At 44.0% G+C, this 13880-nt stretch overlaps 1 protein-coding gene across 35 annotated transcripts in view; it reads right to left on the minus strand.

Moving 5' to 3' along the window:
* RBFOX1 (RNA binding fox-1 homolog 1) overlaps positions 1-13880 on the minus strand; it is a 1477709-nt gene that overhangs the window by 110657 nt on the left and 1353172 nt on the right. For 34 of the 35 annotated variants that reach the window (XM_082199142.1, XM_082199117.1, XM_082199144.1 and 31 more), the window contains 3 exons: positions 8067-8210; positions 6043-6096; positions 712-804 (listed from right to left, as the gene is read on the minus strand). In XM_082199142.1, the coding sequence (XP_082055268.1) occupies positions 712-804; positions 6043-6096; positions 8067-8210 (291 nt within the window). The remainder of the gene's footprint in view (positions 1-711; positions 805-6042; positions 6097-8066; positions 8211-13880) is intronic. The other variant, XM_082199122.1, reaches the window with a different exon arrangement.

Below are 13880 nucleotides of genomic sequence, written 5' to 3' on the forward strand. Positions count from 1 at the left end.
AAACCAACATTTTAGACTCCAACCCGCCCCCCAAAAAAAAATTGTATTTAGTTTGCAGAATTTATTTGATTTCCAAATGGGAATAGTTTTGAAAGCCACTGTAGATCCTGCCTCAACCCTGCAGTGAAAGCAAACAAATAAAATAATAAATAAAGAAATAAATAAAAATAAACCAAAACCGACCTTAATTTTGTTATTATTTTTTTGCTTTGTCGCTTAATTTTTGGTGTGGTTTTCTTTCTTTTTCCAATTTTTGTTTCTTTTTTTTAGAAAAAAAAATCTATTGCACCCATTGAGTTAACAAAACCTTTCAGATCACAGCAAAACGGTTAAAAGCTTCTCACACTTCTGCCATACAGCTTTCAGCAATAAGGATGATGGTAAGAGTTACAAAATAAATTGATCCAAAAGTAAAATAAAAAGAAAAGAAAGGAAAATTAAAAGTAAACCCAAGGAAGGCCAAATTATCTTTATTTATATATACATACATATGTGTGTGTGTTGTGTATATATGTGTATATATATATAAATAAATATATATGTATACATATATGAATCTATATACATATGTATATATATATATATAGAAAAAACTATGGGAAGGGAAAAGGGAAGCACACCAGAGACACTTATGATGCATCTGAAACAACAAATGAGAGTGAGGCAGACATTTATAAAAAAGATGAAAAGGAAAATATTTTTAACATGCACCTCGATTTTACGGCCCTCTACCACGGTGCCGTGTAATTTCTCCCTCGCCCTTTCGGCATCAGCACTATTTTCGAAAGTAACGAAACCAAATCCCTGCATGCAGGTGGGAGAAGGGGGGAAAATAACGTGCATATCATTATTTCAGACAATGACCACTTCTTTGCTTATTTTCTTTGTCTTTCTCTCTCTCTCTCTCCCTCTCTCTCTCTCTTTAATTAAAAAGGTTCTTGTTCCTTCTTCATTTCTGCAACATGCAAATTAGAAAAATAAAAATTATAATCGTACCGAGATGTGCAATTAATAAAGCGACCAACGTGAACAACTTTTCTCTCTCTGTCTCTCTTTTCATCAGTTAAATATCCCCTGAAGAAAGTCAAAGGATGAACACCAAATACCTTTCACTTTTATTTATTGGTTTGGTTATCTAAATTGTCGCTGCGGGGGGCGGGGGGGGAGGAGGGAAGGAAATCTAACAAAAAAGAAAGGAAAGGAAAATCCTAAACCAATGGAACCATGTCATCACATAGGAAAACAAACAAACAAATAAAAAGGGAATGGCGAGGGAAAAGAAAGTTGGCTCACTTTGAATGGCATGCAGAGTCGACTCAACCAAATAGTAAGACAAACCAAAACTTTGTGCACAAATTTCAACACCAAAATGCAAACCTCATCTAGAACTTTGGACTAGTTCCTTCATGCCATTGTGAAGCAAAGAAACATATTTTTTCACATGCAACACACTAGGGTTGTTTTTATAAATTTTGGTGAAATCTATAATATTTACTTTTTTTGTCTTTAAAGAAAAGAAAAAAGAAAAAAAGGAGGGGTCTCAGGAAAACAAAACAAAATGCAAGGACCGCTAATGAAAGAAAATAGGGCTTGGAACTGAGCAGAAACTTCCTGACTCTTAGAAAAAGATCAAACATAATTGTGTGACATGAATAAATAAAGAACAGAATTCAGAAATGCAAACAGCTCGACCCAGGTTTGGCTAGGCCAGAGGCAGGCAGCATGATGTCCTTCAGAAACTATCGGTCCAGAGCTCCCATCATCTCAGACCATCATTGTCTTGCTGGCTAAGGCTGATGGGAGTTGCAGCCCAACAATGTCTGGAGGACACCATGTTGGGTATCTCTGAATGAGACCATGTTTTCATCCTCCTTATTCACTTCATTTTAAAATAAGAATAATGTCCATGCATCAGGTTCTGGGTTGATTGTTATACAGGCTTGGCATACGTGCACAACATTCAGTGGAGGGTGAGCACACCTTGCACATCTGCAACACCCCACTATCAACACACACATCAGATGTTTAGTGTAAATCAAGACCTATATTGTGCACATGTCATTTGTGCCCATGTCATTTCTCCACTGTAAAGATGACGGTGGATGGTCCAGGTTCACACTAAACAACCTCTCTAAGATGCTGGTGGTGGGGTTGAAAATGTGCATCTTCCCCCAACAACCCCCCACTGCACATTGGATATATATGCCAGGGCTGTATATGAATGAGCCCACTGTTGCTCCAAAATCTGTATAGATTTGCCTAAAGTGCTATACTTTGGGTGGAAGCAGGTCACCAACTTTTGCAATCCCCAGGCAGCAGGAATCAAGCAGTAGCCTCCAAAGGTGCAGTTTGTGATGATCTCAGCAGCTGCCACACCCCTTGAGGACACCTGAAGCTTGTGGGCTACACATAAGGAAAGGGTGATAGCCAATTGAATTCTTCTCAGAGTAGACCCATTGAAATGAATGAACCTAGGTTTGGTATGACAATTCATTTTAATGGGTCTCGTCTGAGTAAGAGTACTACTGGATACAACCCATCGCACCCTTCTGGCAACTCACTTCTAATGAAATGGCAACTGCAAAAATCAGCACTCCTAGACCGAGGACAGAAGCCTGCTTCACCCCAGCCATTCTTATCAGAATGGGAATTTAAATAAATGCTCTGGATTCACCACCAACACCTACAAGAAAGGCTTCCATTTATTTCAAAGCAGGCAGCAGATCTGTGCACTTATTCTTGGTTGTCCATGGACTCATGCCTAATAAGGGAACTTGAAGAGTCTCAATGGAAAACTAAGTAAACTCTCGCTTGTTCTCTCTGGAATTATGATCATAGAATAACACAGTAATAGCAATCTCAGTATGATGACCTTCACGGGGATTTCTTCAGAACCACCTATTTTCACAATGCAAGCCCAAGGACACAACACTAGGATTGAGATGCCTTAGCCCAGGGGGTGGGGAATCTCTCCACCTCCAGTTATTGCTGAACTCCTCTCAGCCCCAACCATCACAGCCAATGTTCAGGGATGATGGAAGGTGAAGTTCAACAACATCTGGAGGAACCACATATTCCCCAGCAGTTGCTTCTCAGGGTTTCACACAGAGGACATTTCCAGTCCAACTGGAGATGTGGGGAATTGAACCTGCTCTTACTCGTGAGCTGAGCCCCTTCCTTTGGTCTGTGCTTCTGATCTTTATCTCTTCTCCCTGCCTAACCCACCTTGCCAGAGAACTCTGCTTCACCGCTGACTGCCTTCCCCAGTCTGGTGCTTTCCAGATGTTCCCACCAGCCCCACTAGCTCCAGCCAGCACGACAAATTGTCAGGGATGTTGGGGGATGTGGTCCAAAGCATCCAGAGGGGCACCATGTTGGGCCAAGGACCTTGCCTCCTCCCTAACCTTGCCTCTTCCCTAACTTGACCAGAGCATGGCTGACACAAATATAGATCAACCATAACCCTTGGCTTTTCTGGGGGACCTTGAGTACCTCTCTTTCCAGCCCTCATAGAATAACTTTGCCATGCTCCTTGCCTGTGGATCTTGCCTCTAAGCAGAGCCGCTTTGGGCTGTCCTCCCCCATCTACTGCCTGCAATGAAATGAGTTGTGTAGCCATGATTCCCATCTTGCACCAAGGTAGAAGTGGCGGGACTGATTCCACCCAGCAGTGCAAAATTCTGCATTACTAATTCAGCATTTGCTTAGTATAGTGCTTTAAGCAATTCATACCATCTAACTTTGCTACCGTTATTAAATGAATGTTCCAACAGATATGAACTTGCACTTTAAGCTTCCAAATATCTCATCTAGTACTGACAGAGAAATTTAATATTTCAGTTATTACAAAAAAAGACAAGTAAAACATTGTATACATAAATATAGTCCAACTTTTCAAACAATGTGAGACACTAGACATTCCCACCCCTGTTAACTCTCCTCCCTCAGAATAAAACTGCATGACTAGAAGGGAGGGATGGTATAGAACTGTATTCTTTAAAACAGAGGTGGAGAACATATGGGCCCCTGATGTTGTTGGAGACCATCTCCCTTCATCACTGACCAATGGCCATGGTGGTTGATGGAAGATGGAATCCAATAACATCTGGAGGGGGGCAGACAAGTTTTCTTTCAAATGGAAGGCGTTGACCTCCTGTGTGGGGTAGCATGCTCTGAAGAGAATTCATTCCATTTCTGTAATACTGGTATATGGACTCTTCAGGTAGTACAGGTGCAACAGATCTTAGGATTCTGCCCTCAGCAGTAGCACCAAAATCACAGTGAAATCTCACTTGTGCACAGTCAGAATTGCTTTCCTAGTGGGAGCAAGTTGGGACAGGGACATGGGCAAAGCCTAAATGGGCAAGAAAAGGGCAAAGGGCTTTTGGTACCCAAATGTCCATGTTCAGATGGAGGCCAGCAACTGAGGACTACCTCTCCTTTCCTACAGACAATTCACAAGAGGTCTGGGCACCTAGATTATCCATGTGACATGGTGCAGAAGACGACTCCCCATCCTCATGCTAATAGATGAGAACTGTGTAGGTCTCACAGGTCAAACTCACAGTGCCACACCAAGGCCTCAACTTTCATTACTGGTTATATGAATGTTGAAGAGTAGGAGATAGTGGAGTGGGGTGGCAGGGCTTACCTGACCCCCAGTTGGCAACATCATTGGAGTTTACTAGGAGATAAAGGGGGGGTGGATGTGGTTGGCACCACGCAAACACACCGGTGGAGCCCATCTGGCACAGGCATAGCCAAGGGGGGCAGGGGGGCAGCTGCCGCCCCCATCAAGTAAATCAATAAAAATATTTAACTGAGATTCTGCCCCTAACATAAATCCTGGCTACGTCCATCCAATCGGGTGCACTTGGAATGCACCAACCTTCCCTCTTCCCCCTCCCCTATGACTCCCAGCAAGCAACGCAGTGCAACCAACCAGAAGCAAGGTGAGCTCCACTATTCCATCACACCACCCACTACTGAGAATGTGAGCCCAAAGCTTACTTCTGCACCCCATCGGGTGGATAACCTGTATGTCCAAACCAAGAGTGAAGCAGCTATTAAGAGACTCCGTGATTCAGGCTGCATTCCTTTTAAGCAAAATTGGGGAAAGGGTGTTAAAGCAGCCAATTCCAAACAGTGTAGACCAGGGATGAGGAACCTGTGACCCTCCAGATATTGTTGCACTCCAGTTCCCATCAACCCCGGCCAGCATGACCAAGGGTCAAGGCTAATGGAAGTTGTAGTCCAACAACTTCTGAAAGGTCACAGGTACTCCAGCCTCTAAAGCAGAGGTGTTGCTGAACTATAGCTCTCTTCTTCCCAGGTGACTGACCATGGTTGCTGGGGCTGATGGGAGTTGGAGTTCAGCAATATCTGGAGGGGCAAACATTCCCCACACCTGCTCTAAAGTAAGTCCCATTGATCTAAATCACTGGGTAAAGGATTGCAGCCTTTGTCTCTTGTTTTGCTCAAGCAACACAGAAACTGAATTCAAAAAGGTTAGCAACATTTTGAAAGTTTTAACTAAGCAGGATAGCAGCTGCACTTTCATAATCTGGAAAAAAAAATCACACTTGATCAAGTAATTACTCCAGAGGATATTAGATTATATTACTTGCTTCCATTTCAAGAGCAGAATATATACCTATTCTAACAATCTTTTTTCCCCCTTGCAAGCTTGAACTAATTTCACCAAATGAGTAAGGCAATTATCAGGGATGGGAGAGAGAATCAGCAGACAACACTTGATTATATTTAAAAGCAGAAGGCAATATTCCCCTTTAACTGGTGACAGTTTATCGTAGTTAAAATTATCCCCTTTAAAGGGATTCAAAATTAGGCCAATGAATTTCACGCTGTTTGGGAAATTGACAAGAAAGAAAGTGGGGGGGTGGGGGGAAGCAGCCCAATAGGTGCTTCTGTTGAAGTGGATATTTAGAAAGGGTTTATTACAGTGCTGCAATTGCTTCCTCTTATTTGTATTGAATACTTCAAACAAATTCAACATTGCCACAGGTGTATTCAACTGCTTACCTTTGAGCCTCGCTCATTAAAAATAATTTCAACATCTAAGATTTTACCAAATTGCTGCAAGGAAACAAAAAAAAAAGAAGAAGAAATCACATAAGCATTTTTAAACATAACCCCCCCCCCCACCAATGCAATAGAAACATATAAATGCAAAAGAAGATTTTTAGACACTTTGAGGATTCTATAGTGTAAGAAAATAACTGCATTCTGAAGTGCAGCTAATAAAAACAGCTACCAGCAGATTCATCTCTGCACATACAAACATCCCTGTTTGCAGTCTACTCTATGCACTTCAAGTAAGCATGTTCCTATGCACCACTTGGTGTATGTGGAGATGAAGATTCCATTCAGGTTGATGGTGTGACCCTTGTTCCATGCTGGGGAGCATCTCATGTGCAGGAGGAACCCGTAAAGTGGGGTTCCCTGTTATAATTACTGCAAGAAACCTTGTTTTCTCAAGGTTTCTCATCTTTCTAATCTTAAATTCAGTTTGGCACATTTCTGCATCAGTTCCTTTTTACCCCTTTTTTATATGACCCATTTTTGCCATTTGACACTTTCCAGTACACCAACTCAGGGCCGGCTTACCCATAGGCCCTAGGGGTGCAGGGCACCTGGGCGCCAGGCTCTCAGGGGCGCCAGGCCGAGAGTCTCAGGCCGAGCAGAGCGGAGCCCATCAGAGCGCCACAGGCTTTTCTGCTGCGGATGCTGAGGCAGCCGGATGGCTCCACCCTCCTGCACGCTTGGGATTCGTGGGCCATCGAGAGGGCTGCCCGGTGCACACTGCTCACATGAGGAATGTAGCTTCCCACCCAGAGGAAGGATTGCTCTCCTCTTGCAACGGCATGGGGGAGAGTTGTGTGACCCCCCAAAAGCTAAGCAACTCTGAGCTCCTGAGCTGCTCTCTAAAAAGCTCAACAACTTTGGCCTGCCCCCCCCCCAAAGAAATTGGTGGTGCTGGGCACCCCAGCACAGCATATGCTAAAGACGGCCCTGCATCAACTATTCAAAATTAAGTCCTGTTGAATTCAATGGGGATTCTCCTAGGCAAGTGGGGATTCAGACTGCAGCCTTCATCTGTCATATTGCCCCTTAAACACAAACAGATCTGTTAGTCTTTGATGTGGTACATGACTTTTTGGCTGTGTACACACCAGATATTGAAAATGCAATCCCCCTCCTCCATGAATCCTGGGAACTGTAGTTTCTTAAGGGCATTTGGAGTTGCAGCTCTGTGGGGGATAAATTGAAGTTCCCAGGATTCTTTGGTGTATGTGTGTGTTAAATTTGCTTTTGGTGTATGTTGTGTACTCGACCTTTGTTGCTGTTTTCTTCTGAGGTGGTTTCGATGGATCCATGAAACCAACACTGGAAGCTGCTTCAACTGTCTGAGGACAGATCCACACCATGAATTAAAGCACACTCAATGTGCATTTAAAGCACATAACTTCCCTCAAAGAATCCCAGCAGCTTATTCTTAGTCGAGAACCTGCAGGCAGATCCACACCAGATTTTTAAAGCAAAGCCAATGCACATTTAAAACATATGACCCCCTTAATATATGCCAACATCCTTAACAACCTACAGTTCCCAGGATTCTTGGGGGAGTCATATGTTTTAAATGTGAATGGTCTGTGCTTTACATGTCTGATATGGATCTGCCCACAGGTTCTTGGTTAAGAATAAGTGCTTGACACAGACCCTGCCCCATGGAGTGAGACCTAGACCCCCTTGACCCATTGAGAACATATAAAGAAGCTGCAGCTACTGAGATGTTCCTGAAGTTGCATCTGGCTCGAGCCCTATTTATAGGACTGGTGGTGCACATTCAAAACTTAGTAAGTGTGAGGTTACAATCTGAAGAGGACCTTTTTCTTCTTTTTAAATGCAAATGTAATCCAGTATTTTATTTATTTATTTAATTTATTTATTAAATTTGTTTACCGCCCCTTCATCCGTAGATCTCAGGGCGGTTCACAACTTTAAAATGCTATTACGCAAAATGTGTAATAATACAAAGTACTTACCCCAAACATTTGTCTGAGGTCTGGATCCCGGAATCTGAAGGGTATATTTGAGACATGCAGCCGCTTCGGCTGTGATTTGTTTTCTGTGTTTTCAGAAGATTGTGTCTGTTGCTGTCCGTCGGTCTGTGCTGCATCGTCTGTCTGCTAAAAAAAATTCAAGCGGGGGGTGGGGATGGGATGGAACGCGGGAAGGGAGAGAAAAGAAAGTTAGCCAGGCTTCCAGCATTGCTTCGTTACACCAGACCTGTATTTCCTCTGGAAACTGGTGTTCATGAATGGATAAACAAGAAAGGGACGGGGAGACTGGTCAACTGAATAAATAACATCAGTTAGGAAGCTGTGTGTCTTCTTGCATATGGTCCTCCTGGTCCAGTAGGATCAGATGTGGAAGCTCTGTGGTTCATGCGCTGCTAATCCTACTCATGGTCGACCCATTTAAATCGATGGACATGGCTAACATAGGTCCATTCATTTCAGTGGGTCTGTTCTGAATAGAACTTACCCTCTGCTTTTGAACCCCTTCCTTTCAGGTGGTCTTTGACCACTCTGTCCCCAACACCATTCCTGAGGGTTCCCCAAGCATTAGTGTGAACACCTTAAACTCAATCCAGAAATGAACTGCCCATTCATTTCTGTGGATCCACAATGAGTAAAACTGACAAACCCCTCACTGACATCTTGTTGAGCCCCTTGACAGCCTCTCTGACAATTTAAATTAAATCATTTATTTGAAAAGGTTCGTGTACCTCTTAACAAAAGGCTCTAAACACTTTTACATAAAACAATATAAAAGATGCATTAGAAATTCAGATAAAATCAAATGTCACAAAACAAATGGGCATTAAATGTATCAAACTATAAATAAACAATTTGGTTATATAATGAATATACACGCTAAATGGGGCTCATCAACCTGGGAAGGAAGTCCATCTAGGAGAAGGAAAACTCTGTTTCTAAACCCCTGCCTTGTGGGATATCCTGGAGAGAAGAAAAGGCTAAGGGCTAAGCCCTACACAGATCCAGAATGGTGTCCCTAAGATGGTTGGATGGTGCTTGTGCGCCTGCTTCCAGCAACTCCAGCAGCCAAGCTGGTGCCAAACGTAGTGCTCTGATTTCCTTCGGCTCACATTGTGCTCTCTGGGCATCCCAGGACCTCCATACTTTTGTGCCCTGGGGAAGGTCACCAAGGGCGTAGGAAGGGGGGCAATGGGACATAAAATCCACACAGAAACACATCATTGCTTGTTTCAACTCGCTTGTGGGAACAACTCAGAGGCCATGAAAAAAGGAAGGTTAACAACAGAAAGAATTAGAGGAACTATTGGAAATGACTGTGAAAAGCAGTAGAGATATGAGATGATCAGAACCCTCCGAACTTGAAGCTTGGGAAGTCCCATTAAAAAAATTATAATTTGGCAGAATATTTGGATTATTTGATATATATATATATATATATATATATATATATATATATATATATATATATATATATGTATGTATAATTTGGAATATTTAATGTGATTGCATTGGATTGTTAAAATGGAAAAATTAATAAAAATGATTTTTTAAAATAAAAAAGAGGGGGGCAGTGGGGGCGGTCCGCCCCAGGTGTCACCAGTGAGGGGGTGACAAAAAGGAACACCGCGGGGGCTCACCCTGCCGCCCCGTGCATGGTGGCTCACCCCCCCCCCACGCAGATCGCCCACCACTGACATTGCGCGCCGCGGATCTCTCAACTACCACCGTTGTGCTCCGTGGATCACATGCCCCCCCCGCGCAACTCACAGATTACCCTCCCCCCAGTGCATGGCATGGCTACCGCTCTGGGCACCCATGCAGCTAGCTCTGCCATTGGAAATCACTTTGGTGCTGCTAACCCTGGGAGGCACACTCCATTGACTCTCGAAACAGACAGATGCCAACAACAGAATAAAATAACATGTTAAAATTGATTTTAAAATTGTGAATCCAGGCTGGCTTTCCTAAACCAAAAAAGTTTTAGCAAGCACTGAAAACAATACAGCAAAGGTGCCTGCCTAAATGTTAATTAGACAGGGAGCTCCAGAGGTGAGGTCCTGCCTTGATACCCAATTTCCGACCTTCAGCCCTTGGACCTCAAGAATCAGTGGCAGGGGAGCTGGTGGGAAGCTCAGAGTCAGAGTAAGAATGCCCATGTGATGGCCAGGGAGGAGAAAAGCTGGCAGTGAGGATATAAGAAGCCTCTGAGGTGCTCCTGGGCTTTATCTGAAATAAGAAATCCCATCTCCCTCTAGATTCCTCTTGTTCATTTCTTTACTCCAGTTCCATTTCCACCACTAGGTGGTGCTGGTCATGGATGCAAATCTACGACACACGACAACACATTTCCAGTAAGTGTGTGTTCAAATTAGTTTGATCTGACGTACAAACTCCGAGCACGTTTCCATGTCAGGACTGGAATAGGGGGAAAACAAACAGAAATAAATGAGTGAATAGTACCTTAGCCTGCCTGGGAAAGAGTCACATTCACAATCCATAATATACATGCATATTACTTTCATTTTGTAGCCTGATAGCAAGTTTTAGAGGCCTTCTGCTTCAACAACATGAAAGCAATTAATTTCATTATGTCATCTGAAAATTAAAATTAATCATCTTTTGCAAACCAAAATGTTAAGAATGCTCTGGGCTGTTTTTCTTTTCTGTTTAGAAATTTCAAGACAATGTGGGATACCTAATTAATCATACTGTAGAGATATATATGTGTATACTTTTTTGCATAAGAACCTTTATGAACTTAATTTTCTGGCACAAAACCAAACAAATAAACAGTGAAAGCATGGAATAAACACATGCATTTTCTAAAACACAGGAAGATTTTCCTTGACCTCCTCCCCCTCCCCACTGCCATCTCATTCGGCAGTGCATTTTTCAAAGATTGCTGAAGATTTGGGGAGCCATTTCTGGTATCTCCCCTTGCTGTATACAAGTTACTACCAATATACACATCATCACCATCATCATCTCTATTCAAAATTTCATTCTCATAAATTGTGCAAGGTTGGTACCATTAGGGGAAGGACCATGACTCAGTATTGGAGCATCTCAGCCTTGGTTCCCCAGATGTTGTTGGACTACAACTCCCATCATTCCTAGCCAGAACAGCCAGTGTTCAAGGATGATGGGAACTGCAGTCCCACAACATCTCGGGAACCAAGGTTAGGAAAGGCTGGTCTAGAGATTTTGGGTGCATGTCAATTCTGCACGTGTTTCTTCATAAATCATCACTTTTCTACAAAAATTCTGTGATTCATTTGTTCATTTAAAAATGTGTGTGGGAATGTATATTTTAAAAATGTGTCTTTATCTCACTGCATGCAGTTGTAAACATATTCTATTCCAAAATTTTCAAACACATTTTGGTCTGGGAGTTTCCCCACAGCAATACAGTAGTGTGAAATTCAAAAGATCATTATATTCTGATTGATGTATTGGTCTAGAAGGTGTAAATTAGGATCAATTCAATAAAAAATGCAAAAAAAATCGAATTCTTCTCCATTTTTAATTCTACCTAAGCATCTTTGAAAAGGGACCTCCTGGCAATTCTGGGTACCCTGGAAAAGGCAGCAGTCACCACCACCATTGAAGTTCCATTACAAAAAAAGAAGACCGGGAATATCAGGTATAAAACTGGTCTAACAAGGCTAACAAAGCACATAACTCCTTTGAGAATTTTCACTCATCTTCCTGAAATTCATTTTTGGCTTTCCTCGTAATTTGTGAGAGGTTTGCCTGTGGAAGGACTTTCAAACTCGCTTTGACTGTGATTTTCAGTGACATTTCAATAAGTGACTGTACCCTCCAATTTCTCAAATGTATTCTTCCCTCTCAAAAGAAACTTCAATTCTTCAACCCCTTTCTCAGGGCACTTTAGAATTTCTTTATAATTTTAGGGGTGCGTGAAGCTGAGCTTACCTGATCACTGTGAGGTGGCTGTGAGTATCGCGCGAGTTTCTTTTCCCATTCAAATGTTTGCCCAGCACTCTACAGCCTTCCCAAATGCCTGATCTGAAAAGGCCCCATGGGACGACTTATCTCATGATTAGGGCTGGGCGATGTTGGGTTTTCAACATTGCCGTGTATCACCAGCCAAACATCGTGGTTTGGTGATATACCATGATGTTGAAAAAAACTGCATTTGCCCCAGCCGGTGAGATGCCAGGTGAAACTGCGAGAGCTCTCATCGTGAGAGCTGAGGTGCTTTTACCCCAGTGCCTCGCGGGCTGTGGCAAATACAGCTGGCCCCAGCTTGCTCTCAGCCGGGGGGCAGAAAGGCTCCTGCCCCCAGCGAAGAAAGCCTCAAGTCCCCTGCCACTCGTGCTGGAGCAGGAGGACCTTGGGGCTCCTTGGCCAAGCTCCCTCTGCCTTTGCTGGCATGTGGGGCAAGTGAGCTACCTTGCCCACTAGCCCCCCATTCCCCGAAGACAGACCAAGCAGCAGTAGCCAAGTGCACAGAACCTGTCAAACTCTGCATTTGACAGCCTTCGCCTTTGACCAGGCGGGTGTGCTGCCTCTTTCCTCCAGTGAAGGGGTTGTTCATCCCAGGAAGAAGAAGAAGAAGAAGAAGAAGAAGAAGAAGAAGAAGAAGAAGAAGAAGAAGAAGAATTTGCATTTGATATCCCGCTTTATCACTACCCGAAGGTGTCTCAAAGTGGCTAACAATCTCCTTTCCCCTCCTCCCCCACAACAAACACTCTGTGAGGTGAGTGGGGCTGAGAGACTTCAGAGAAGTGTGACTAGCCCAAGGTCACTGCATGTGGAGGAGCGGGGAAGCGAACCCAGTTCACCAGATTACGAGACTACTGCTCTTAACCACTACACCACACTGGCTCTCCCACACTCCCAGGCAAAGTCTGCAAGGCACAAGGTACAAAGTCACCCTATCTGTGCCTTGTGGAGAGGGGCTACTGGAGGCTGCTGGTGAGCACTGGGCCCGTCAGCAGCATCAAAGATCCCCTACATCACCTGGTTGCCTTCAACTGGAAGATGGGATCTGTCTTTCTGCGAGGAAAGGCACAGCGCACCTTCCTGGAGAAGGCAGCCAGGCAAGGGTGGGGATCTCAGCTGGGAAGGGCAGGCTTTCTGCTACTCAGCTGAGCAGCCCCAATCCTGCTCCTACTTGCATGCAAGCAGGAGCGGAGTCAAGGCTCTGTCAGCTGGGGAGGGGGGAGCACTTTAACAGAGCCCCCATCCTGCTGCAGGATCATGTGAGTCGGTGGTGGGCTGTGGCTCCATAAAACTGCTTGCCTGAGGCGAGGGCAGCAGCTCGCTCCTCAGCCAAGCAGTTTCAAGAAGCAGAGGAAGAAACAAGCTGTATTGGCACCTCTCCGGTTTAGCTTGATTCTCCCTCTGCCGGGGCAGAGTATGATGGCAGCTTCACCAGTGGTATATCGCTGGTGAAACCTCCACCACTTAGAGTCCCTCAGCCTCCAGCTCCCAGCTAGTTTGTTTCTCCCTCAGTGCTCTGGGCACCGGAGGCTCGAGCGGTGATGATTTCACCAGTGATATACCGCTGAGTGAAGCTGGCCAGATCAATGTCTGCCCCTACACACTGGTCCTGTGATTTATCGCCCAGGCCTACTCATGATGTCCTCCCCTTAAGAGTAAGTACAAGTATGGGAAACTGGGGAGGCTGCAGAGTGCTGAGAAATGCCAGTTGCGCTAAGCACAATCTAACCAGGCTGACATTATAAAGGCTGCAATTACGGTATATGCATACTTTACTCAGAAATAAGCCCCATTCAACACAGTGATGTATACTTCCAAGAAAACACA

Source organism: Podarcis vaucheri (genome assembly GCF_965113315.1).
Source record: "Podarcis vaucheri genome assembly, chromosome: 14".
NCBI lineage: Eukaryota > Metazoa > Chordata > Lepidosauria > Squamata > Lacertidae > Podarcis > Podarcis vaucheri.